The sequence below is a fragment of the Choloepus didactylus genome, chromosome X (genome assembly GCF_015220235.1).
Source record: "Choloepus didactylus isolate mChoDid1 chromosome X, mChoDid1.pri, whole genome shotgun sequence".
NCBI lineage: Eukaryota > Metazoa > Chordata > Mammalia > Pilosa > Megalonychidae > Choloepus > Choloepus didactylus.
The window spans coordinates 71,264,011-71,289,299 of record NC_051334.1 but is presented as its reverse complement, the minus strand read 5'-3'; the positions used below and the strand labels follow the sequence as shown (position 1 = coordinate 71,289,299).

Below are 25,289 nucleotides of genomic sequence, written 5' to 3'. Positions count from 1 at the left end.
TTGCCCTTATTTTTCTAGTTCCTCTGGGTGTGAAGCATTTACAGGTATAAATTTCCCTCTGAGTACACTGCCTTTGTGGCATCCCGTAAGTTTTAGTATGTTCAATTTTGGTTTTCATTAATCTGAAGGCATTTTCTAATTTCCTTTGTGATTTCTTTTTTGACCCATTGGTTGTTCAAGTGCATTGTTTAATTTCCACTTAGTGAAATTTCCAGTTTTCCTTCTGATACTCGTTGATAGCTTCATTCCATTGTGGCCAGAGAAGATATTGTCTGATTTCAATCTTTTTGAATGTATTAAGAATTATTTTGTGACTTAACGTGTAGTCTACTCTGGAGAATGATCCATGTACACTTGAGAGGAATGGATATTCTGTTGTTATTAGGTTGTTGGGTTGTTAGGATTAGTTGGTTAAATTTAAGTCCATTTTTTCTTAATTGATCTTTTGTATAGTTTTTCTATCTATTCTTGAAAGTGGCGTGTTGAAGTCTCCTTCTGCGTCTCTGTATCCACCTGTTTCTCCCTTCAGTTTTGTCCATGTTTTCGTCATATATTTTGGGGTCTGTTTTTAGGTGCATATTGTTTATAATTGTTATATCTTCTTGTTGAAAATTGACCCTTTTATAATATAGTTTTGACTTAAAGCTACCCCAGCTCTCTTTTGGTTACTCTTTGCATGGAATATGTTTTTCCATCCTTTTACTTTCAACTTATCTGTGTCTTTGGGTCTCATGTAAGTCTCTTGCAAATAGTATATTGTCAGGTCATTCTTTTTTATCCATTCTGTCATTTTCTGCCTTTTGATTGGATATTTTAGTCCACTTCCATTTAAAGTAACTGCTGATAATGCAAGACTGACTTTTGCCGTTCTGCTCTTTGGTTTTTGTAAATCATACTTTTTTGTCCCACATTTCTTCCATTACTGTCTACTTTTGTGTTTAATTCATGTTTTGTAGGGAGCCATTTAGAATCCCTTCTCATTTTCTTTTATGTATATATATATATTTAGATATTTTCTTTGTGGTTACCATGGGGCTCAAATTCCACAACCTAAATCTATAACAATTTCATTTGTTTTGATACTACTTAACTTGAGTGGCAAATACAAATTATGTTCCTATACTCAGCTGCCCCCCATGTTGTTTTTTTCACAAATTACATCTGTATACATTGTGTGCCTATCACCATAGATTTGTAATTGCTTTTTATGCATTTGTATTTTAGGTCATGTAAGCAGTGAAAATTAGAGTAATGATCCCAAAATATAATATTTATATTTAATCATTACCTTTATCAGAGGTCTTTATTTCTTTATATGACTTTAGCAGTATGTAGTGCGCTTTCCTTCCATCTTGAAGAATTCCTTTTAGCATTTTTTATAGGCCTGGTGTAGTGGTGATGAATGCCTTCAGCTTTTGTTTATCTGGGAATATCTTAATCTTGCCCTCATTTTTTCTTAAACTTATTTTGAAATAATTTCAAACTTACAGGACAGTTGCAAAAATAATACAAAACCCACACAGAGAATTCTAACATGCCTCCACCCAATAATATCCAGATCCACCAGTTTTTAACATATTGTCACATTTGCTGTAACATTTTATCTAGCCATCTGTTCATCTATCAATTCATCTATCTATGGAAATTCTCTTTTGCTTCGTATATCATTGTGATGGTTAAGTTCATGTGTCAACTTGGCTAGATTATGGTGTCTAGTTGTTCGGTCAAGCAAGCACTGGCCTGTTTGTTTGTGTGAGGATATTTTGTGGATTTAAATCTTGTAAGTTAATTGCTTCTATGGCTGACTACATTTACAATCAATTAAGGAGATTGCCTTCAACCATGAGTGAAGTCTCATCCAATCAGTTGAAGGCCTTAAGGGGAGAACTGATGATTTCAGCAGTCAGAAGGAAGAATTTCCATCTCTACTTCAGCCAGCTACGTTCTCCTGGAGAATTCATCAAAAACCTTCATTGGAGTTCCCAGCTTGCAGCCTGCCCTACAGGATTCAGATTTGCCCAACCCCACAGTCACATGAGCCAATTCCTATAGTAAATCTCATAATATTTACATCCATATCTATAGCTGTCTATGTCTCTATTTATGTATCTCATATTGGTTCTATTTCCCTGGAGAACCTTGACTAATATAGTCATTTTCCTGATTTCCTTTAGTTTTTTTGTCTGTGTTTTCCTTTTGTTCTTTGAACATATTTAAGATAATTTTTGTAAGTACTTGTACAGTATTTCCAATATCTTGTCTTCTTCATTGATGGTTTCTATCACTTTACTTTATTCTTTTGAATTAGCCATCTTTTCCTGATCCTTTTCTGTATTGTCAATTTTTTTGTTAAATTTTTGACATTTGACTTATAATGTATTAGCTCTGGATATGAGATTCTTCCTCTTCCCCAAGGTTTGCTCTTTTTTTCCCTTCTCATTGTTGGAGGCTCTAGTAGTTTTTATATTTGCTGTAATTTGTTGCTGAAGTCTCTGTCCCATAAGCTTGTATTCAGTTCATGTTATGACAGAGATTCAGAAATTTCCTTGAATGTCAGGAGCTAACTGCAATGATCACCTCCCCCACATAAAAAAATTAAGAAAACACCTTTCCAGATTTTGCAGATTGACTCTGTGCTGGTACTCTCCTTCAGCACTTAGTCAACCTTACAGTTAGTCTAAAGAACAGTCCAAATCTAAAGCATAAAATCCTTTCAGGTGCATATTTAACATGTTTCTTGTCCTATGCATGATTGGCCTTATTAATTTCCCTATTTGCACAGATAGTTCAAATGTGCCCCACTTCTCCCACCCAGGAAACTTGCAGCCTTTTCTACTGATCCTGGAGCTATTTTCTCTCTCAGTAATCATTTGCCCCTGGCATCTGTGGTTTGATTGTTTTTTTTTCATAGTGTTTTAGTTGCCCTTCCAGGCTCTTCTATATCCAGAGCCAGTTCTGGGACTAGTAAGACATAGATGACCATACTGGATCATTCTTTCAGGCTTCCACTCAATGGATTGGTACAGGTATATATTTACCTCAGTATCTATAGAAGAAGGGTTACTTTGCTCCCTCTGGAACCTTGGACCAGGTACATGCACTGGGAGTGCAGGCTGGAACCAAACTAAGCCATGGGAGGGGGATGTTGAGAAATGGCCATAAGAGTGCCACAAGGTATTCCTAATGTTTTTAAGTTGCCTTTTCCTTCATTTTATGCTTGCCTATTTACAACAACCCTTTAACTGTTTTCCAGAGCTCTGAAAACATTGGTTCTACCAGTTTTTGCTGTTTCTTAAATGTTGTTTTAGGAGGATGGAAGCCTGGAGTGTCTTATTCCAATATCTTGTCTGACATCTTGCTGATGTGACTGTCTTTCCTTGTCTATCCTTTTAAGACAGCTTTAACCTATTGTTTGTTTCACCTCCTGATTCTGCAGATTCTGCAGTGGTTTCCATTGTAGGCAAATTCTTAGCTATTTTGGAATAAGATTTCTCTAACATTGTACCTTGATGGATTGGTAGTTCTAAGAACTCAGAAAATCCCCTCCTACATAAAAGTAAAACAATACATACAAAAATTGTCAAAATAAGCTTTTTCAGAATTTAGAAATTAACCAAATATTTGCAACAACCTGTAGAGTGTTTCTTGAAGAAATACTCCTGAGCCTCCGTAGCAGTAAGGTTTGTAGTATTTTAACTTAGCCTACTTCCTTTCCTCTTCTCCTAAGATTTTCAGTAACCTTGTGAAACAGCAGCTCCACAAACACAGTAGCTGAGAAAACCAGTAGTTTTGCAGCACCAAAGAGGATAACTGGGTTTGGAGCGCCTCAAAAAGTCTCATAGTTAGCGACTTGTCACTATTTAATCTGTTTTGTAGCTACCTAGGAAAGTCCTATCACAGGGATTATCATTACTTCACTTGATTAGCTAGCTCATTGGGAGAAGCCCTACCCATGGGGGTTTTACATTACAACTGTCTGAGGTTGTGGTACAAGTCAGGGAAAACAGGAGACTGGCCAAAATCATAAAGGGAGGAACTCGGGAATGAGATGTCCATAACGGGTATAAACAGTTCTGGCATATTCTTGAGGATGTATCAGTCTGCATACATGCCCAAGGCTGTGTGCATGCCTAGGAATTACCTGAGAGGGCTGTAATCTCTCACCTTTGGCTGAACTTGAGGCAGAGTTGTGAACTTCCTGGCTGGATGTTGAAGGAATGCTGAAACACACATACACAGAGCCCTTGGGAAAAGATGAAAAACTTAATGTTCCAAGGCATTAATGAAAGCTCTGATGCATAACTAGCTTACCACTAAACTAAACAAGCAGAGATGAGAGTGGCTGCATGCTACATGGAATGTAGACATTATAGAATTAGCCCAAGAAAGACAGTAAACAAACAAACAGCAGCAACAACAAAATCAGTTTGAACAATAAAACCTGGGGATACAAGATCTGATTTACAGATATACTTCATTATATGATCCCAATTTTCCAATTTCCAATTTTCTAATTTTCAACAAACTAGAAATCAATAACAACCAGAGAACTGGAAACTTCACAAATATATGGAAGTCAAACAACACGCTCTTTTTTTTTTAATATTCATTTTATTGAGATATATTCGCATACCACGTAGTCATACAAAACAAATCGTACATTTGATTGTTCACAATACCATTACATAGTTGTACATTCATCAGCAAAATCAATCTCTGACACCTTCATTACCACACACACAAAAATAACAAGAATAATAATTAAAGTGAAAAAGAGCAATTAAAGTAAAAAAGAACACTGGGTGCCTTTGTCTGTTTGTTTGTTTGTTTCCTTCCCCTATTTTTCTACTCATCCATCCATAAACTAGACAAAAGGGAGTGTGGTCCTTATGGCTTTCCCAATCCCACTGTCACCCCTCATAAGCTACATTTTGATACAATTGTCTTCAAGATTCATGGGTTCTGGGTTGTAGTTTGATAGTTTCAGGTATCTACCACCAGCTACCCCAATTCATTAGAACCTAAAAAGGGTTGTCTAAAGTGTGCGTAAGAGTGCCCACCAGAGTGACCTCTCAGCTCCTTTTGGAATCTCTCTGCCATTGAAGCTTATTTCATTTCCTTTCACATCCTCCTTTTGGTCAAGAAGATGCTCTCCGTCCCACGATGCCAGGTCTACATTCCTCCCCGGGAGTCATATTCCACGTTGCCAGGGAGATTCACTCCCCTGGGTGTCTGATCCCACTTCGGGGGGAGGGCAGTGATTTCACCTCTCAAGTTGGCTTAGCTAGAGAGAGAGGGCCACATCTGAGCAACAAAGAGGCATTCGGGAGGAGGCTCTTAGGCATAATTATAGGGAGGCCTAGCCTCTCTTTTGCAGCAACAGTCTTCCCAAGGGCAAATCCTGTGATAGAGGGCTCAACCCATCAAACCACCAGTCCCCTATGTCTCTGGTCATGTTAGCAACCATGGAGGTGGGGTAGGCGAATACCCCTGCATTCTCCACAGGCTCCTCAAGGGGGCACTACATCTTTTTTTTTTCCTTGTTTTTTTTTTTTTTTTTTTTTTAACTTTCCCTTCTTTTTTAAATCAACTGTATGAAAAAAAAAAAGTTAAAAAGAAAACAAACATACAATAAAAGAACATTTCAAAGAGACCATAACAAGGGAGTAAGAAAAAGACAACTAACCTAAGATAACTGCTTAACTTCCAACATGTTCCTACTTTACCCCAAGAAAGTTACCTAATACAGCAACATTTCTGTGAACTTGTTCCTACTATATCCATCAGAAATTAACAGACCATAGTCATTCCTGGGCATCCCCAGAATGTTAAATAGCTTATCTGTTCTTCTTGGATTATTGTTCTCCCTTCCTTAATTGCTCTCTACTGCTAGTTCCCCTACATTCTACATTATAAACCATTTGTTTCACATTTTTCAAAGTTCACATTAGTGGTAGCATATAATATTTCTCTTTTTGTGCCTGGCTTATTTCGCTCAGCATTATGTCTTCAAGGTTCATCCATGTTGTCATATGTTTCACGAGATCGTTCCTTCTTACTCCTGCATAGTATTCCATCGTGTGTATATACCACATTTTATTTATCCACTCATCTGTTGAAGGACATTTGGGTTGTTTCCATCTCTTGGCAATTGTGAATAATGCTGCTATGAACATTGGAGTGCAGATATCTGTTCGTGTCACTGCTTTACGACCTTCTGGGTATATACCGAGAAGTGCAATCGCTGGATTGAATGGTAACTCTATATCTAGTTTTCTAAGGAACTGCCAGACTGACTTCCAGAGTGGCTGAACCATTATACAGTCCCACCAACAATGAATAAGAGTCCCAATTTCTCCACATCCCCTCCAGCATTTGTAGTTTCCTGTTTGTTTAATGGCAGCCATTCTAACCGGTGTTAGATGGTATCTCATTGTGGTCTTAATTTGCATCTCTCTAATAGCTAGTGAAGCTGAACATTTTTTCATGTGTTTCTTGGCCATTTGTATTTCCTCTTCAGAGAACTGTCTTTTCATATCTTTTGCCCATTTTATAATTGGGCTGTCTGTACTATTGTCATTGAGTTGTAGGATTTCTTTATATATGCAAGATACCAGTCTTTTGTCAGATACATGGTTTCCAAAAATTTTTTCCCATTGAGTTGGCTGCCTCTTTACCTTTTTGAGAAATTCCTTTGAGGTGCAGAAACTTCTAAGCTTGAGGAGTTCCCATTTATCTATTTTCTCTTTTGTTGCTTGTGCTTTGGGTGTAAAGTCTAGGAAGTGGCCACCTAATAGAAGGTCTTGAAGATGTTTTCCTACATTATCTTCTAGGAGTTTTATGGTACTTTCTTTTATATTGAGATCTTTGGTCCATTTTGAGTTAATTTTTGTGTAGGGGGTGAGGTAGGGGTCCTCTTTCATTCTTTTGGATATGGATATCCAACTCTCCCAGCCCCATTTGTTGAAAAGACCATTATGACTCAGTTCGGTGACTTTGGGGGCCTTATCAAAGATCAGTCGGCCATAGATCTGAGGGTCTATCTGTGAATTCTCAATTCGATTCCATTGATCTATATGTCTATCTTTGTGCCAGTACCCTGCTGTTTTGGCAACTGTGGCTTTATAATAAGCTTCAAAGTCAGGGAGTGTAAGTCCTCCCACTTCGTTTTTCTTTTTTAGAGTGTCTTTAGCAATTCGAGGCATCTTCCCTTTCCAAATAAATTTGATAACTATCTTTTCCAAGTCTGCAAAGTAGGTTGTTGGAATTTTGATTGGGATTGCATTGAATCTGTAGATGAGTTTGGGTAGAATTGACATCTTAATGACATTTAGCCTTCCTATCCATGAACATGGAATATTTTTCCATCTTTTAAGGTCCCCTTCTATTTCTTTTAGTAGAGTTATGTAGTTTTCTTTGTATAGGTCTTTTACATCTTTGGTTAAGTTTGTTCCTAGGTACTTGATTTTTTTAGTTGCTATTGAAAATGGTATGTTTTTCTTGAGTGTCTCTTCAGTTTGTTCATTTCTAGCATATAGAAACATTACGGAGTTATGTACAATAATCTTGTATCCCGCTACTTTGCTAAATTTGTTTATTAGCTCTAGTAGCTGTATCGTCGATTTCTCAGGGTTTTCCAGATATAAGATCATATCATCTGCAAACAATGACAGTTTTACTTCTTCTTTTCCAATTTGGATGCCTTTTATTTGTTTGTCTTGCCGGATTGCCCTGGCTAGCACTTCCAGCACAATGTTGAATAACAGTGGTGACAGCGGGCATCCTTGTCTTGTTCCTGATCTTAGAGGGAAGGCTTTCAGTCTCACACTATTGAGTACTATGCTGGCTGTGGGTTTTTCATATATGCTCTTTATCATGTTGAGGAAGTTTCCTTCAATTCCTACCTTTTGAAGTGTTTTTATCAAAAAGGGATGTTGGATTTTGTCAAATGCTTTTTCAGCATCTATTGAGATGATCAATTGATTTTTCCCTTTTGACTTGTTAATGTGTTGTAATACATTGATTGATTTTCTTATGTTGAACCATCCTTGCATGCCTGGAATGAACCCCACTTGGTCATGGTGTATGATTTTTTTAATGTGTCTTTGGATTCAATTTGCAAGTATTTTGTTGAGGATTTTTGCATCTATATTCATTAGGGAGATTGGCCGGTAGTTTTCCTTTTTTGTAGCATCTTTGCCTGGTTTTGGTATTAGATTGATGTTAGCTTCATAAAATGAGTTAGGTAGTGTTCCATTTTCTTCAATGTTTTGAAAGAGTTTGAGTAAGATTGGTGTCAGTTCTTTCTGGAAAGTTTGGTAGAATTCCCCTGTGAAGCCATCTGGCCCTGGGCATTTATTTGTGGGAAGATTTTTGATGACTGATTGGATCTCTTTGCTTGTGATGGGTTGGTTGAGGTCTTCTGTTTCTTCTCTGGTCAGTCTAGGTTGTTCATATGTTTCCAGGAAACTGTCCATTTCTTCTACATTGTCCAGTTTGTTGCCATACAGTTGTTCATAGTATCCTCTTATAATTTTTTTAATTTCTTCAGGATCTGCAGTTATGTCACCTTTTTCATTCATTATTTTGTTTCTATGGGTCTTCTCTCTTTTTGATTTTGTCAGTCTAGGTAGGGGCTTGTCAATCTTGTTGATCTTCTCAAAGAACCAGCTTTTGGTGATATTTATCCTCTCTGTTGGTTTTTTGTTCTCTATGTCATTTATTTTTGCTTTAATCCTTGTTATTTCTTTTCTTCTACTTGGTTTAGGATTGGTTTGCTGTTCATTTTCCAGCTTCTTCAGTTGATCCATTAGTTCTTTTATTTTGGCTCTTTCTTCCTTTTTAATATATGCATTTAGTGCTATAAATTTCCCCCTCAGCACTGCTTTTGCTGCATCCCATAGGTTTTGGTATATTGCGTTCTCATTTTCGTTCATCTCTATATATTTAGCAATTTCTCTTGCTATTTCTTCTTTAACCCACTGATTGTTTAGGAGTGTGTTGTTTAACCTCCAGGTATTTGTGAATTTTCTAAGACTCTGATGGTTATTGACTTCTAATTGTTTTCCATTGTGGTCAGAGAATGTGCTTTGAATAATTTCAATCTTTTTAAATTTATTGAGTCTTGTTTTATGTCCCAGCATATGATCTATTGTGGAGAAATTTCCGTGAGCACTAGAAAAGTATGTGTATCCTGGTGATTTGGGATGTAATGTCCTGTATATGTCTGTTAAATCTAATTCATTTATCAGATTGTTTAGGTTTTCAATTTCCTAATTGGTCTTCTGTCTGGTTGATATATGTATAGGAGAGAGTGATGTGTTGAAGTCTCCCACAATTATCGTGGAAACATCAATTGCTTCCTTTAGTTTTTCCAGTGTTTCTCTCATGTATTTTGTGGCACCTTGATTGGGTGCATAGACATTTACGATTGTTATTTCTTCTTGCTGAATTGCCCCTTTTATTAGTATGTAGTGGCCTTCTTTGTCTCTCAAAACATCCCTGCATTTGAAGTCTATTTTATCTGAGATTAATATTGCTACACTTGCTTTCTTTTGGCTGTAGCTTGCATGAAATATTTTTTGCATCCTTTCACTTTCAGTTTCTTTGTTTCCCTGTGTCTAAGATGAGTCTCTTGTATGCAACATATTTATGGTTCATTTTTTTTGATCCATGCTGTGAATCTATATCTTTTAATTGGGGAGTTTAATCCATTTACATTCAACGTTATAACCGTGAAGGCATTTCTTGAATCGGCCATCTTATCCTTTGGTTTATGTTTGTCATATTTTTCCCCTCTGTCTATTAATATCCTTTATTGTACCCATACTGAATCTCTTTAGTACTGAACCTTTCTCCAAGTCTCTCTGTCCTTTCTTTGTTTCTCTGTCTATAGGGCTCCCTTTAGTATCTCCAGTAGGGCAGGTCTCTTGTTAGCAAATTCTCTCAGCATTTGTTTGTCTGTGAAAAATTTAAGCTCTCCCTGAAATTTGAAGGAGAGCTTTGCTGGATAAAGTATTCTTGGCTGGAAATGTTTCTCACTCAGAATTTTAAATATATCGTGCCACTGCCTTCTCGCCTCCATGGTGGCTGCTGAGTAGTCACTACTTAGTCTTATGCTGTTTCCTTAGTATGTGGTGAATTGCTTTTCTCTTGCTGCTTTCAGAACTTGCTCCTTCTCTTCCGTGTTTGACAGTGTGATCAGAATATCTTGGAGTGGATTTATTTGGATTTATTCTATTTGGAGTTCGCTGAGCATTTATGATTTGTGTATTTACGTTGAGAAGATTTGGGAAGTTTTCCCCAGCAATTTCTTTGAATACTGTTCCTAGACCTTTACCCTTTTCTTCCCCTTCTGGGACACCAATGAGTCATATATTCGGACGTTTCATATTATCTATCACATCCCTGAGGTCCATTTCGATTTTTTCAATTTTTTTCCCCATTCTTTCTTTTATGCTTTCATTTTCCATTCTGTCGTCTTCCAGGTCACTGATTCGTTGTTCAACTTCCTCTAGTCTTGTACTATGAGTGTCCAGAATGTTTTTAATTTGGTCAACAGTTTCTTTAATTTCCATAAGATCATCCATTTTTTTATTTAGTCTTGCAATGTCTTCTTTATGCTCTTCTAGGGTCTTCTTGATTTCCTTTGTATCCCGTACTATGGTCTCATTGTTCATCTTTAGTTCTTTGAGTAGCTGCTCTAGGTACTGTGTCTCTTCTGATGTTCTGATTTGGGTGCTTGGGCTTGGGTTATCCATATCGTCTGGTTTTTTCATATGCTTTATAATTTTCTGTTGTTTTTGGCCTCTTGGCATTTGCTGAACTTGATAGGGTTCTTTTAGGATTTGTAGAACAATTGAAGTCCTTATCTCTAATTTATCAGATCTACAGCTTCATGGAGTACACTTTCTCTAACTAACCAGCAGGTGGCGCCACGAGCCACCTGTTCTCCACATGCCAGTTCTCCCCTGCTCAGCCTTTTTGGTGAGTGGTGGAGTGAGTCTTGTGGGGTCCAATTGGTGTACCAAGCTTGCGTGTGTAGTTGGTGTTGCCTGCCCTGTATGTGGGGCGTGTTTCTGGGCAGTCAGGGAGGGGGGGTGGCCCTAACAATCAAATCTCCTTCGTGATCCTAGAGTTTTAAAGCTGCTGCAATAGTCTAATCCTTCAGTTCAGTCCTGCCACATTTTGTCTCTGCCACTGACCCACAAGTCCTTGGTATTGGCGTATGGCTCCTGAGACTTGCAAGTGGGCCCGTCTTCTGGGCTGTGCACCCCGGGTCCTCTGTTGAGGGATGACTGTGCTATGTCACAGGTGAGTGCCGTCCCCCCAGGGCAGTTCTGGGCCTCTGGGCTGTGTAGGGAGGCTCCCAGTCTGCTGAAATGATGGCTGAATGTGGCTTTGTTAATTCACACTGCTCCACCTTCCCAACTCTGGGACAATCAGCTGAGGTTGCAGGGAAGGCTAATGTCCACTCCCAGTTTTGTGGTGTGTGCCTGTTATTTGAAGCACGTCCGTCACACTGGGTTGATGGGGCAGCTCTGGGCTATGGGGCTGGCGACGTGCAGGAATGTTTCCTGTCCACCAGGATGATGGCTGTGAGCGGACACCCCCCTTTTCTTGGGAAGTTGTGGTATTTAGTGAATTTTCTCAGCCACTGGATTATTGCCTTTTGTCTCAGAGCTCTCTTAGTTCTGCTCTTGACTTGACCTGCCGAAATTGCAAGTCTTTGAAGCTTTTTGTATTGGGCTTCTTAGAGTAATTGTTTTAGAAAAAGAAAAAAGGATAAAAAGAAAAAAGGGCCATCCTCAGAGATCTAATGGGTTATTGAAATGCTAACCAGGGCCATTAAGGAATGGTCCACAGGGCAGAGAGATCAGCTTTTCTTCGGGATTTGCATATGCGCCTCAGGGCCTGAGCTCTGCCCTTCACCTTTCTATGTTCACCAGAACTCCAAAAATCCTCCGCTTTTATTTTGGAGTTTTTCCTGTTGTTTTTTTTCTATGCCTGTCTCCTCTCTGCTGGGCTGGCTGCTCTCAGATTCTCTGGTGTCTGGTCTCAGTGTATCTATGGTTGGAGTTTCGATCAGTAGAATGAGTTTCCGATAAGACTGCCACTGCAGTTCTCCCTTCTCCTTCCCGAAGCTGACAGCCCCTCCTCCCACGGGACTGAGCCTGGCAGGGAGGGGCGCGGGTCCCCTGGCTGCAAAAACTTACAGATTTCGCTGATCTCAGCAGTTCCACGTTTTCATGAGTGTTGTTTGAAGTATGCCCAAAGTCAGATTGCTCTGTGGTGTCCAGTCCACGCAGTTCCTGGCTTTCTACCTACTTTCCTGGAGGAGTAACTAAAACATACAGCTCACCAGTCCGCCATCTTGCCCCACTTCAGTGCTTATGCTTTGCAAAGTGAGTTTGGAAAGCCTGTGTCTCTGGTGTTTCTTGTGTGGCCCTTTGCCATAATGGTTACTTGGCTCTCCCTGGTGTCTGCTCCAGCTTGGCCTGGTTTTTCACTCAGCCCTCCTGCTTCTTAAGCCTGCCCTCCTAACACCATCTTCTTATGCAGTTTACTCCCTGTAAAACCCCACCATGCGCCTTCTTCCCTGTTGCCTTGGTGCCTCCTCCCTGTCTCTTCAGGACCTAGGAGGCCCTCTCAGAGGCCCTACCTTACTGTGCCTTGTTTTAGCCACCTGTCCCTAATGACCACCTCTCCTCTCCATTCGAAGGGGCTCATAAATATAGGTATTCCATGGTGAGTTTAAGGACAGATCCTTTGCTTCTCTCTTACTCATGTGCCTTTAATCAGCTTCTGCTCACCTAGCAATATGGGGATAATTGGTACGCTTCTTGAGCAGAACCTATTATAAAGCTTTCCATTGCAGCAGGCAATTTTCCACTGACCCATATCTGGCATTATTACTGAAGCTATTGCTCTTTTTTTTGGTCACATCTAACAAGTCCAGCAGGATCAGGCTGATTGAAATGTTGAAGTGGCCACTGAGGAAGGAGGCACTTGCTTGTCAGGTTTTTTCTCCAGGAGCTTTTTTTTTTTTTTCTTTTGCAGGAGACTCTCCTTGAAAGCTATTAGCAGCCTCATTTAGGACTGGCTTTCCTAAAGATTGGATTTCCCAGAGCTTCTGAGTATTCTTAAGGCTGCTTGGCTAATTGTGGCTTTGCTGTTTCTAATGGGATACTGTTTGCATTTCTGTATCAGGCAGGTGTTAATAATATGGGTTTTAATAACAGCCTTGTGTCATCCTATTAGCACACCAGACAAGGTAACTCTAGTCTCCCTGAGCCAGTGAGGATTGTTTTCTAAAGATAAGTAGAAGTATATAGAATGAAGTAATCTTTTACTTTGAAGTATTTTGTAGCCTCTAACTTTGAGAATAATTGATGGAGGGAAACGTATAGACTTGCACCTTTGCACTTTGCCTCTTCCTAGAAGACTTGGGCAGAAGGGAGGGAGAGAGGATAAGAAATTGTAACTTACTTGATTGCTCAAAGGTATCCCTTTACCATATTTGCACTAAAGGAGGGTTCATTATGCTATGACTCTTGTGCCAAATCCTGCCTACAGCCTGTTTTTTTAAATTTAATTTAATTTTATTGAGATTGTTCACATACCATACAATTATCCAAAGATCGAAAGTACGCAATCAGTTGCCCAGGGTACTATCACACAGCTGTGTATCCATCACCACAGTTATTTTTTTTTCAATTTTTAGAACATTTTCGTTACTCCAGAAAAGAAATAAAGACAAAAAAGGAAATTCAAATCCTCCCATACCCCTAAACACCCCCCCCTCCATTATTGACTCATAGTATTGGTATAGTACATTTGTTACTGTTGATGAAAGAATGTTGAAATACCGTTAACTGTAGTGCATAGTTTGCAGTACGTACATTTTTTCCCTATGTACCCCTCTATTATTAACTTCTAGTTACAGTGTCATACATTTGTTCTAGTTCATGAAAGAGATTTCTAATATTTATGCAGTTAATCACGGACATTGTCCACCACAAGAGTGACTATTTTATACATTCCCATCTTTTAACCTCCAACCTTCCTTTTGGTGACATTCATGACTCTAAGCTTCTTGTTTCCACCACATTCACACGCCATTCATCACTGTTAGTTATTCTCACAATAACATGCTACCGTTACCTCTGTCCGTTTCCAAACACTTAAGTTCAACCTAATTAAACATTCTGTTCATAGTAAGCAACCTCTCCCCATTCTTTAGCCTCATTCTATATCCTGGTAACTTATTCTTCATGTCTATGAGTTTACATATTATAATTAGTTCATATCAGTGAGACCCTGCAATATTTGTCTTTGAGTGTCTGTCAGATTTCACTCCATATAGTGCCCTCAAGGTTTCTTCATCACCCGATTTTTTAAAGATGGTTTTGTTCACCTACCATACTTTCCATCCTCAGTAAACAATCAATGGTTCCCTGTATAGTCACATATTTATGTACTCACCACCATCACCACTATCTATGTAAGGGCATCTCCATTTCTTCCACAAAGGAGGAGGAAGAATCAAAGAAGGTAGAGAGACAAAAGAAAAAGAAAGAAAAAAATGACAGCTAAAAAGCAACAAAAGGAAAGAGAGAATTAAACAAAAGTACAATAGAAGAGTCAGACAACATCACCAATGCCAAGAGTCCCATACTCCTACCTTATGTCCCCCTCTTATAGACATTCAGCTTTGGTATATTGCCTTTGTTACATTAAAGGAAGCATAATACAATGTTTCTGTTAACGGAAGTCTCTAATTTGCATTGATTGTATTTTTCCCTCAATCCCAACCTATTTTTAATGCCATTCGTTTGTTCTCCCTCATGTAAAAACATATTTGTACATTTTATCACAATTTTTGAGCACTCTAGGTTTCACTGAGTCATACAGTCCCAGTCTTTATCTTTCCTCTTTCCTTCTGGTGTCCCACATGCTCCTAACCTTCCTTTTTCAACCATACTCACAGTCATCTTTGTTCAGTGTACTTGCTTTGCTGTGCTACCATCACCCAAGATTGTGTTCCAAACCTCTCATTCCTGTCTTTTCCTATCTGTCTGTAGTGCTCCCTTTGGTATTTCCTGTAGATCACGCATCTTGTTCACGAAGTCTCTTACCGTCTGTTTGTCAGAGAATATTTTAAACTCTCCCTCATATTTGAAGGACCGTTTTGCTGGATATAGGATTCTTGGTTGGTGGTTTTTCTCTTTCAGTATCTTAAATATATCACCCCACTTCCTTCTTGCCTCCATGGTTTCTACTGAGAAATCTGCACATAGTATTATCAAGTTTTCTGCACACAGTCTTATCAAGTTTCATTTGTATGTCTGGATTGCTTTTCTTTTGCTGCTTTCAGGATTCTCTCTTTGACTTTGACGTTTGATAATCTGATTATGAAGTGTCTTGGTGTAGGTCTATTCATATCTATTCTGTTTGGGGTATGCTGCACTTCTTGGATCTGTAATTTTATGTCTTTCATAAGAGATGGGAAATTTTCATTGATTATTTCCTCCTTTATTGCTTCTGCCCCTTTTCCCTTCTCTTCTCCTTCTGAGACACCCATGACATGTACATTCATGTGCTTCATGTTGTCATTCAGTTCCCTGAGATGGTGCTCATATTTTTCCATTCTTTTCCCTATCTGTTCTTTTGTATGTAGAATTTCAGGTGTCTTGGTCTCCAGTTCCTGAGTGTTTTTTCTGCCTCTTGAGATCTGCTACTGTATGTCTCCATTGTGTTTTTCATCTCTTGTGTAGTGCCTTTCATTTCCATAGATTCTGCCAGTTGTTTTTCAAACTTTTGATTTCTACCTTATGTTTGCCCAGTGTGTTTTTATAGCTTTCATCTCTTTTGCCATATCTTCTCTGAACTTGTTGATTTGGTTTTTGATTTAATTTAGCATATTTATTTGAAAATCCTTAATAGATTGTTTCATTAAAGTGAAACAGTATCTCAACTGTATCTTGATTGAGCTTTAAGTTTGTTCCTTTGTCTGGGCCATATCTTCATTTTCCCTGGTGTGGATTGTAGTTTTCTGTTGTCTAGGCATCTGGTTTTCTTGGTTACCCCAATCAGATTTTTTCCAGACCAGAATGGGTTCAGATCTCAGAATGGGGTTATATTCAGTTTGAAGTCTCCCTGCAGGTGTGTCTTAGTGATTGACAGACTTTGCTGTGAGGTCTCTAGTTGCTGTGCTTTTCCTAACCTGCCCAGCAGGTGGCACCTGTCAGCCTGTCACTCCTGACTAGTGTAAGGAGGTGTGGCTCCTTTTGTTTCTGTTTTGACTGTTTTCCTCCAGGCTGTGGGGTCTGGTTCTGAAGGGAAAGCTGGGCCCCACCTCCTTACTCTTGGGGAAGGTACACCCCCTAGGGGGTTATCATCTGCACTTGAATTGTTGTCTTTCTGACTCTGTTATCTGCAGTCATGTTTGGGTCAGAGCCCTGCAAACTGAAAATAGCTGAGGCTCTCTCTACTGAGCCCCTCAGTTTGAGAGCGAGAGAAAGGGATAGAAAGCCCCCTTTTAGAGCCAGTCCATGGCTCCCCAGTTTCACTCAACAGCCAGAGGTAACACCTGGTCTTCTGAGCTCCCCCTCCTGGGACAGATACGTCTTCTGTTTCTTCAAGGTCAGCAGTCACTAAAAGCCTCTGTCTGCTTGTTGGGGGTTGTCACTTGTATTCAGCGACATTTGTTAATTAAAACCCCAGTTGGAGCTCAGCTGAGCTGTATTCGCTTGCTGTGACAGTGTTGTTTTCTACCATAGTGAGGTTTTGCAGCTCGTCCTGCCGTGTGGGGGAGGGGTCTCCCAGAACATTTCTGCAGTTTTTACTTACAGAGTCTATGTTGCTATTTCAGGCATTTCTCCCAGTCCAGGTTGGTGTATGATGTGTGGACAGTCATGGTTGTCCCCCAGCAGTTATTCCAAATTATTTACTAGTTGTTCCTGATTGTTCATTAGTTGCTCCAGGGGACTAACTAAATTCCACTTCTCTCTATACTGCTGTATTTCCCCCTCCCCCTTCTGCAGTCTGCTTTTTAAAATAACATTTTCTTGGCATACAGACTCATCCACTTGTTTACATATTGTCTGTGGCTGCTATTTTGTTACAGGGGCAGAGTTGAACAGTTGCAAAATGACAGTGTGGCCCCAAAAGACCAAAATATTTACTGTCTGGCCCTTTACAGAAAAAGTTTTCTGACCCTTACTTTAGATTATATAATATAAATTGGCTATTGTTGGGTAAGGTAGTGTGTTTAGTTCCCTGGGTATTATTTGGACTCTTGTTTTTTCTAGCCTTAGCTGGATTTCTGTAGAGAGAGGTATGCAATGAAGTGCGTTTGGAAATGGTCTACTTCCTCTTACCTAATTAAGGTGTAGAATCCATATTTTGTTACAGGACCTTTCCCTGTTTGGATGGGCAATCTCCATCATCAGTAGTTCACCCTCGGGGCCTAGCCCAGGGCCTGACACAATTTCAATTCTGATTACAAGAAATCATCATCCAAAGGTTTTGCTTTTCCCAGTAATCAATCAGAAACACCTTAGTTCTCCAGTACAGAAACAGGTCACACTATTTGATTGTCTGTCTTTGGGTATTTCGTCATGAGCTCCTGTTTCCCCTTTCCCATTATAGGCAGTCTTTGAGATCTTTTACCAAGCCCCTGAATAATTTGTATGCATTTGTTGATTTTGGACTTTGAAATAATGTATTAAACCTTGGAGTGTGTGGCATGATTAGGTAATATATAAGCAATCAGTGGCTCAGCTGGCAGGGAAACCCATGGTTTCTGATATATTCTTTGTCATAATATAATAGGGACCCTTTTTCTCTCTTTAACAGATTTGGGAACTTCAGGTTCATTGAGTGGGCCATAAAGAAGTTCCCTTTAGGATGTCACCAGAGGGAAAGTTAGATGATAAAAACTGGGGATGTATAACTCAGCAAAACCCAGGGTGGACAATGATGGTGTTTATTGTACAAATATAAGAGAGTTCTTACATGAAGTAGAACAAATGCACATCACTATTACAAGGTGTTAATAATAGGGTAGTATATGGGACGAAATTCAATTAATGCAAGCTAAGGTCTATGGTTAACAGTAACATTGTAATATCCTTTCATTAATTATAACAAAGGTACTGTACCGAAGCTAAATGTCAGTAATAGGGGGATATAAGGGGTATGGGAATTTTTTCCTTCAGAAGAAATGAGAATGTTCTCATGTTGACTCTGGTGGTGAATGCATAACTATGTGATTATACCAAGAACCATTGATTGTACACTTAGGATGGATTGTGTGGTGTGTGAATAAAACTGTTAAAAAAAAGAAGTTCCCTTTATAGTTAACAATAATGTCACATACCAATTAGTGAAGGTGATAGGCCAGTCTAAAGAAAAGAAATGTTATGAACTGGACTACCTCTCAGCTTCCCTGGTTCTTGTTTATTTCGTTGTCCTTGGTATGATTTTGGTATTTTCTTATGATTATTTTTGTATGATTTAAAAGAAGTTTTAAAACTCTGGTAGTTGCTAGATGCAATCCCGTGTTATTTATGGTACTTTTCCTAAAATTGAGCAACCTGGTCTCTAAAACCTAGTTTTCCAGAATAATTACAGGTTCCTCTATGAAGCTTGGCAAGGAGAATCAGAATTATACTATTAGAAGGGGTTCTGGGAGGTCATGGAGTCAACCCCTCTGTTTCCAGGAACCTAAATTAGCCAGGACAGATAAGAGCTAGAGAAAGCATGGAATCAGGTTGATACCTTGTAGATGTTTTCCATCACCAACTTCTGTCTTTTTGGGAACACTGGGAACTAGTTTGTTAGGGGAAATGATAACTTTTGGACCCCGGGGCTTTAATTAAGTCTTCCTTTATAAAAAGAATCTTATGCAGCTAAAAGACACATGGGACTAAAGTGGCTAAAGATATAGTCTTGGTTGAACTTAGGTTACTGGGCTTAAGTTGTAGCATATTCTCCATCTAGGAAATTGAGCTCATCAGTAAGGAATGGTGTGGATGGGCTTATCACAATGGCACAGTTTTGTGGGAATGAGCATTAGCTTTGGAGGCACTCAGAATTGAGTCTGAGTTTCACGTTTGCCGCTGCCTAGCAGAGTGGCCTTTAGCAAGTTACTAGCCTCTAAAAGTCTCAATTTCTTTGATCATAAATGGGAATAGTAATACCAACCTTAGTCGTTGAGCATATGAAGGAAATAACATTTGAAAGCAATATGCTTTTAAATAATAGCCTCTGCTGTTTTAGTGTATTTAAAACAACACCACATTTAATGGCAATGATTGTGCCATTAGTAAACGTAAATTGTAGTAATTGACAACTTAGTTGGAGTTTGGAAATGTGGGTCATTCTTGAGAATTCAAAAGGCTACGTTTTACAAAGAGAATAGCAAAGGAATATGAGAGAATATTGTTTTCTGTCACACAGTCCTGCAGATAGTCCAGTAAGAGTAAAGTAAGCACTGGTCAGAAAGCCTTCTGGGAGAGCATCTAAAAGCAACCTCACTCACAAAGAATGTATAGGTGTGCCTGGTCCTTTTCTCCTTTTCTATATTAACCATCTGAGAAAAATTAGCATTGTTAATTGTAGTACCCTTGAGAAGGATGTTACATCTTTGTTCTGGTTCTACTGGCACTGAGAAAGGAAATGAACTTTAGTGCCCATGAATGTTTGATGTGTCTTTATATCCCACCCCACCCCCCAATATGGCCTAATATCAGTGCCTGGCCCCTGGTAGTCTCTAAGTATTTTTTTTTTTTAATAATAAAGAGACCGGATTTTACAGGAGAGAAATTGAGACAGAGAACAGTAGTGGCTTATCCAAGGGATAACAGACAGAGAGATGGTGGCCTTGTCAATAGTGGGACATGGTTTACTACCTTGTTTTTTTAACCAAAACCTTTCTCTTTGCAGCCCATCTTTCCTGTTACCCTGTGGATGTTGAGCAGTGTTACGTAAAGAGACTTCCTTCCTTACTAGCTGGTGAGTTGCTTATGCCTAAATTAGGAGGGTGGGTTAAAAATGCAACAAGAGTGCCATATGGCAATTCAAAGTGCAATGTTTTATCTAGGATTTCATAGTTGTTGAAATTACAAAAAATAGGGAGAGCCCCCCTCCCCATTTTTTTGTGTGTATTTCCTCAGAAATGAGGTTGAACAAAGGGGCTTGGGTGAGAGTGTGGGGAAGTATGGGTGATTATAGTGTGCATTTTATAGGCAGATGGTGTTGGCTTGGATGGACAACACAGTAAAAGTGGTATGTGGTATAAAGGATTTGTCTTCTTCTATACTTTTGAAACTGCCTGCATTCCCCAGGGACTTGGCATTTATTAGTTTAAATTCGTTTATTTTGATATACAAAGCCACAGGGCAGGGCTAATGTACATTAAGGGAGATGTGCATAGAATCCTCTCCCTGAATATACAGACACACTCTGTCTCTAGAAAAACTGGCTCTTGTTTGAACTTCTCACTGTGCCCCAGTTGTTGCAGAAGTAATTTAGAAACCCCAGAAGGAATATATAAACAGAGTCTTTTACACAGTGAAGAGGAATCATTTCACATTTGATGGCAGACTGTTTGGCTTGTTTGCATTTCCTCTCCCTTTGCTTCCTCCCTGGTTTTGAGGTACTGTGGCAGCTCTTTGGGATTGTAGGGAGCCTTGGCTGAGGTAGGAATGGAACCCATTAATTCTGATTTTTACTTGACATCTGGACTACCTTCAGAATGCTTCTGCAACTTTTGTAAATGAAGAAACACTTTAAAAGATAAATATTGCACAATAAAATAAACAACTTGCATTTGAAAAGCCAAACTTAGTTGTTTAGTTGTTTTCTTCCCCTTTCAGGTCCCAAGTGCACAGCCAAGATGGCCTAGTATATTTCTTTTTTCTTTTTTTTAATCTTCATTTTATTGAGATATATTCACATACCACACAGTCATACAAAACAAATTGTACATTCGATTGTTCACAGTACCATTACCTAGTTGTACATTCATGACCTAAATCAATCCCTGACACCTTCATTAGTGCACACACAAAAATAACAAGAATAACAATTAAAGTGAAAAAGAGCAATTGAAGTAAAAAAGAACACTGGGTACCTTTGTCTGTTTGTTTGTTTCCTTCCCCTATTTTTCTACTCATCCATCCATAAACTAGACAAAGTGGAGTGTGGTCCTTATGGCTTTCCCAATCCCGTTGTCACCCCTCATAAGCTACATTTTGATACAATTGTCTTCAAGATTCATGGGTTCTGGGTTGTAGTTTGATAGTTTCAGGTATCTACCACCAGCTACCCCAATTCATTAGAGCCTAAAAAGGGTTGTCCATATTGTGTGTAAGAATGCCCACCAGAGTGACCTCTTGGCTCCTTTTGGAATCTCTCTGCCACTGAAGCTTATTTCATTTCCTTTCACATCCCCTTTTGGTCAAGAAGATGTTCTCCGTCCCACAATGCCGGGTCTACATTCCTCCCCGGGAGTCATATTCCACGTTGCCAGGGAGATTCATTCCCCTGGGTGTCTGATCCCACGTAGTGGGGAGGGCAGTGATTTCACCTGCCAAGTTGGCTTAGCTAGAGAGAGAGGGCCACATCTGAGCAAAAAAGAGGCAATTGGGAGGAGGCTCTTAGGCACAATTATAGGGAGGCTTAGCCTCTCCTTTGCAGCAACCGTCCTCCCAAGGGCTAGTCCTGTGGTAGAGGGCTCAACCCATCAAACCACCAGTCCCCTATGTCTGTGGTCATGTTAGCAACCATCGAGGTGGGGTAGGCCAATACCCCTGCATTCTCCACCAGCTCCTCAAGGGACTCTACATATTTTTTTCCTTTTTTTTTTTTTAAATCAATTATATGAAAAATAAAAAAATAAAAAAAATAATTAAAAAAAAAACATACAATGAAAGAACATTTCAAAGAGACCATAACAAGGGAGTAAGAAACAGACAACTAACCTAAGATAAGTACTTTACTTCCAACATGTTCCTACTCTACCCCAAGAAAGTTACCTAATATAGCAACATTTCTGTGAATTTGTTCCTACTATATCCATCAGAAATTAACAGACCATAGTCATTCCTGGGCATTCCCAGAACGTTAAATTTACCGATGATAGCATATCTGTTCTTCTTGGATTATTGATCCCCCATCCTTAATTGTTCTCTATTGCTAGTTCCCCTACATTCTACAATATAAATCATTTGTTTTACATTTTTCAAAGTTCACATTAGTGGTAGCATATAGTATTTCTCTTTTTGTGCCTGGCTTATTTCACGCAGTATTATGTCTTCAAGGTTCATCCATGTTGTCATATATTTCACAACATCGTTCCTTCTTACTGCCAGGTAGTATTCCATAGTGTGTATATACCACATTTTATTTATCCACTCATCTGTTGAAGGACATTTGGGTTGTCTCCATCTCTTGGCAATTGTGAATAATGCTGCTATGAACATTGGCGTGCAGGTATCTGTTCGTGTCACTGCTTTCCGATCTTCCGGGTATATACCAAGAAGTGCAATCGCTGGGTCGAATAGTAACTCTATATCTAGTTATCTAAGGAACTGCCAGACTGACTTCCAGAGTGGCTGAACTATTATACAGTCCCACCAACAATGAATAAGAGTTCCACTTTCTCCACATCCCCTCCAGCATTTGTAGTTTCCTGTTTGTTTAATGGCAGCCATTCTAATCGGTGTGAGATGGTATCTCATTGTGGTCTTAATTTGCATCTCTCTAATAGCTAGTGAAGCTGAACATTTTTTCATGTGTTTCTTGGCCATTTGTATTTCCTCTTCAGAGAACTGTCTTTTCATATCTTTTGCCTATTTTATAATTGGGCTGTCTGTACTATTGTCATTGAGTTGTAGGATTTCTTTATATATGCAAGATATCAGTCTTTTGTCAGATACATGGTTTCCAAAAATTTTTTCCCATTGAGTTGGCTGCCTCTTTACCTTTTTGAGAAATTCCTTTGAGGTGCAGAAACTTCTAAGCTTGAGGAGTTCCCGTTTATCTATTTTTTCTTTTGTTGCTTGTGCTTTGGGTGTAAAGTCTAGGAAGTGTCCGTCTAATACAAGGTCTTGAAGATGTTTTCCTGCATTATCTTCTAGGAGTTTTATGGTACTTTCTTTTATATTGAGATCTTTGGTCCATTTTCCATTTTGAGTTAATTTTTGTGTAGGGGGTGAGGTAGGGGTCCTCTTTCATTCTTTTGGATATGGATATCCAACTCTCCCAGCCCCATTTTTTGAAAAGACTGTTCTGTCCCAATTCAGTGGCTTTGGGGGCCTTATCAAAGATCAGTCAGCCATAGATCTGGGGGTCTATCTCCGAATTCTCAATTCGATTCCATTGATCAATATGTCTGTCTTTGTGCCTGTACCATGCTGTTTTGACTACTGTGGCTTTATAATAAGCTTCAAAGTCAGAGAGTGCAAGTCCTCGCACTTTTTACCCAGTCCCTCAAGGGCGCTTTGCAAATACATTTTAATCTCTGCCCAAATTACTGTGCGATGATGTATCAGAGCTTCACACTGTACAAATCAACCAGATCTCACTCCCTATTTAAAGTTCCATGTAACTTTGGTGTTTGAATAAACTGACCATACAAGTTAAATTATATAGTGTGCTACTGAAAATACAGATTTTGCACTGAATAAATGTCTCTTCCTTTGGTCTCACACAGAAGTTGAAGTTTTAAAACACTGTCAGTATCGTCCTTTACTCTTTAGTCTTATTCACCTTTTTCCTAACCATGTTCATTTCGTTCATATCTCTAATTGAAGTCTGATCTCTTTCAGCCTCTTTAACATTTGCTGTATGGGGTAATGCTGACATTCATAGCTGGTGAACTCTGTCTCTGAGTCTCAGGTGTAACATAGATAACCCTAGTTCTGTGGATTAACCAGGTTATACACAAAGAGCTCAGCATCTCAGAATTTGAGGATAGCCATTACAAATCAGGAATGGATGTGACTGTTGTAAGAATTTACAGTCTAGGAACCTTTACCATAAGTCCTCACCTGATAACCTATGCTCTCAGATTCAATTCTCAGAGTTTGCAAATTATGGTTTGTCCATATTAGTGAGGCATTATTAATGTTTGTCTTTTCATTTCTGGTTTATTTTACTCAGCATGCTGTCCTGAAGGTCCATTCACCTAGTTGCATACCTCACTTCATTCTTTTTTGTAGCCCCTTAATATTCCATTGTATGCATATACCACAGTTCATCATTGCATTAATCAGTCGATACACCTTTAGTCCACCTCCATCCATTGTGAACTGTGAATACTGCCACCCTGAACACCAGTGTGCAAATGTCCATTCATGTATCTGATCTCAGTTCTTCCAAGTATGTACCCAGTAATGGTGTCGCAGGACCATATGACAGCCCCATACTTAGCTTCCTGTGGAACCAGTACTCTGCCTCCCTGCTGGGCTGCACCATCCTTCTTCCCCACCAACAGTAATTAGGTACATCCCTCTCTCCACATTTTCTCCAGCATATGTAGCCCTCTGTTGATTCACTAACTTTACATTCACTCCTAAGTAAACAATCAATGGTTCCCAGTATAATCGCATAATTAGGCATTCACCAACACAATCTATATAAGGACATTTCCATTTATTTCACAAAGAAAGAGGAAGAGGAGAAAAAAGACAAAAGTAAAAAGAAAAAAAGGATGAATAAAAAAAGTAAAGAAAAAATAAAAATAAAATACCGTAAAATGATCAGACACCACCACCACCACCAAGAATTCCATACCTTTCCCTCATATCTGCCTCTTATAGACATTTAGCTTTGGTATATTGCCTTCGTTACAATTAATGGAAGTATATTACCATGCTACTGTTAATTTTGTACTCTAGTTTGCATTGATTGCATTTTTCTCCAATACCATCCCAGTTTCAACACCTTGTAAAGTTAATATTCATTTGTTCTCCCTCATGTAAACATTCTTATATTTGTACATTTAATTGCCATCTGTTCCACTTTGCTAATGCTGCCATTTTGCAGAACACGAGAAGTGGATTGGCTTTTATAAAGGGGGGTTTATTTGGTTACAAAGTTATAGTCTTAAGGCCATTAACTATCCAAGGTAAGGCATCAACAATAGGGTACCTTCACTGGAGAAAGGCCACTGGCATCTGGAAAACCTCTGTTAGCTGGAAAGGCATGTGGCTGGTTTATGCTTGCTCCCAGGTTGTGTTTCAGTTTCTCTGTCAGCTCCTGTGCATTATTCAATATGT

General features: G+C 39.1%; 1 protein-coding gene across 7 annotated transcripts in view; it reads left to right on the top strand.

The window, feature by feature from the left end:
* OPHN1 (oligophrenin 1) overlaps positions 1 to 25,289 on the top strand; it is an 838,177-nt gene that overhangs the window by 8,706 nt on the left and 804,182 nt on the right. For all 7 annotated transcript variants that reach the window (XM_037821168.1, XM_037821167.1, XM_037821165.1 and 4 more), the window contains one exon: positions 19,951 to 20,019. In XM_037821168.1, coding sequence (XP_037677096.1) covers positions 19,951 to 20,019 — 69 coding nt within the window. The remainder of the gene's footprint in view (positions 1 to 19,950; positions 20,020 to 25,289) is intronic.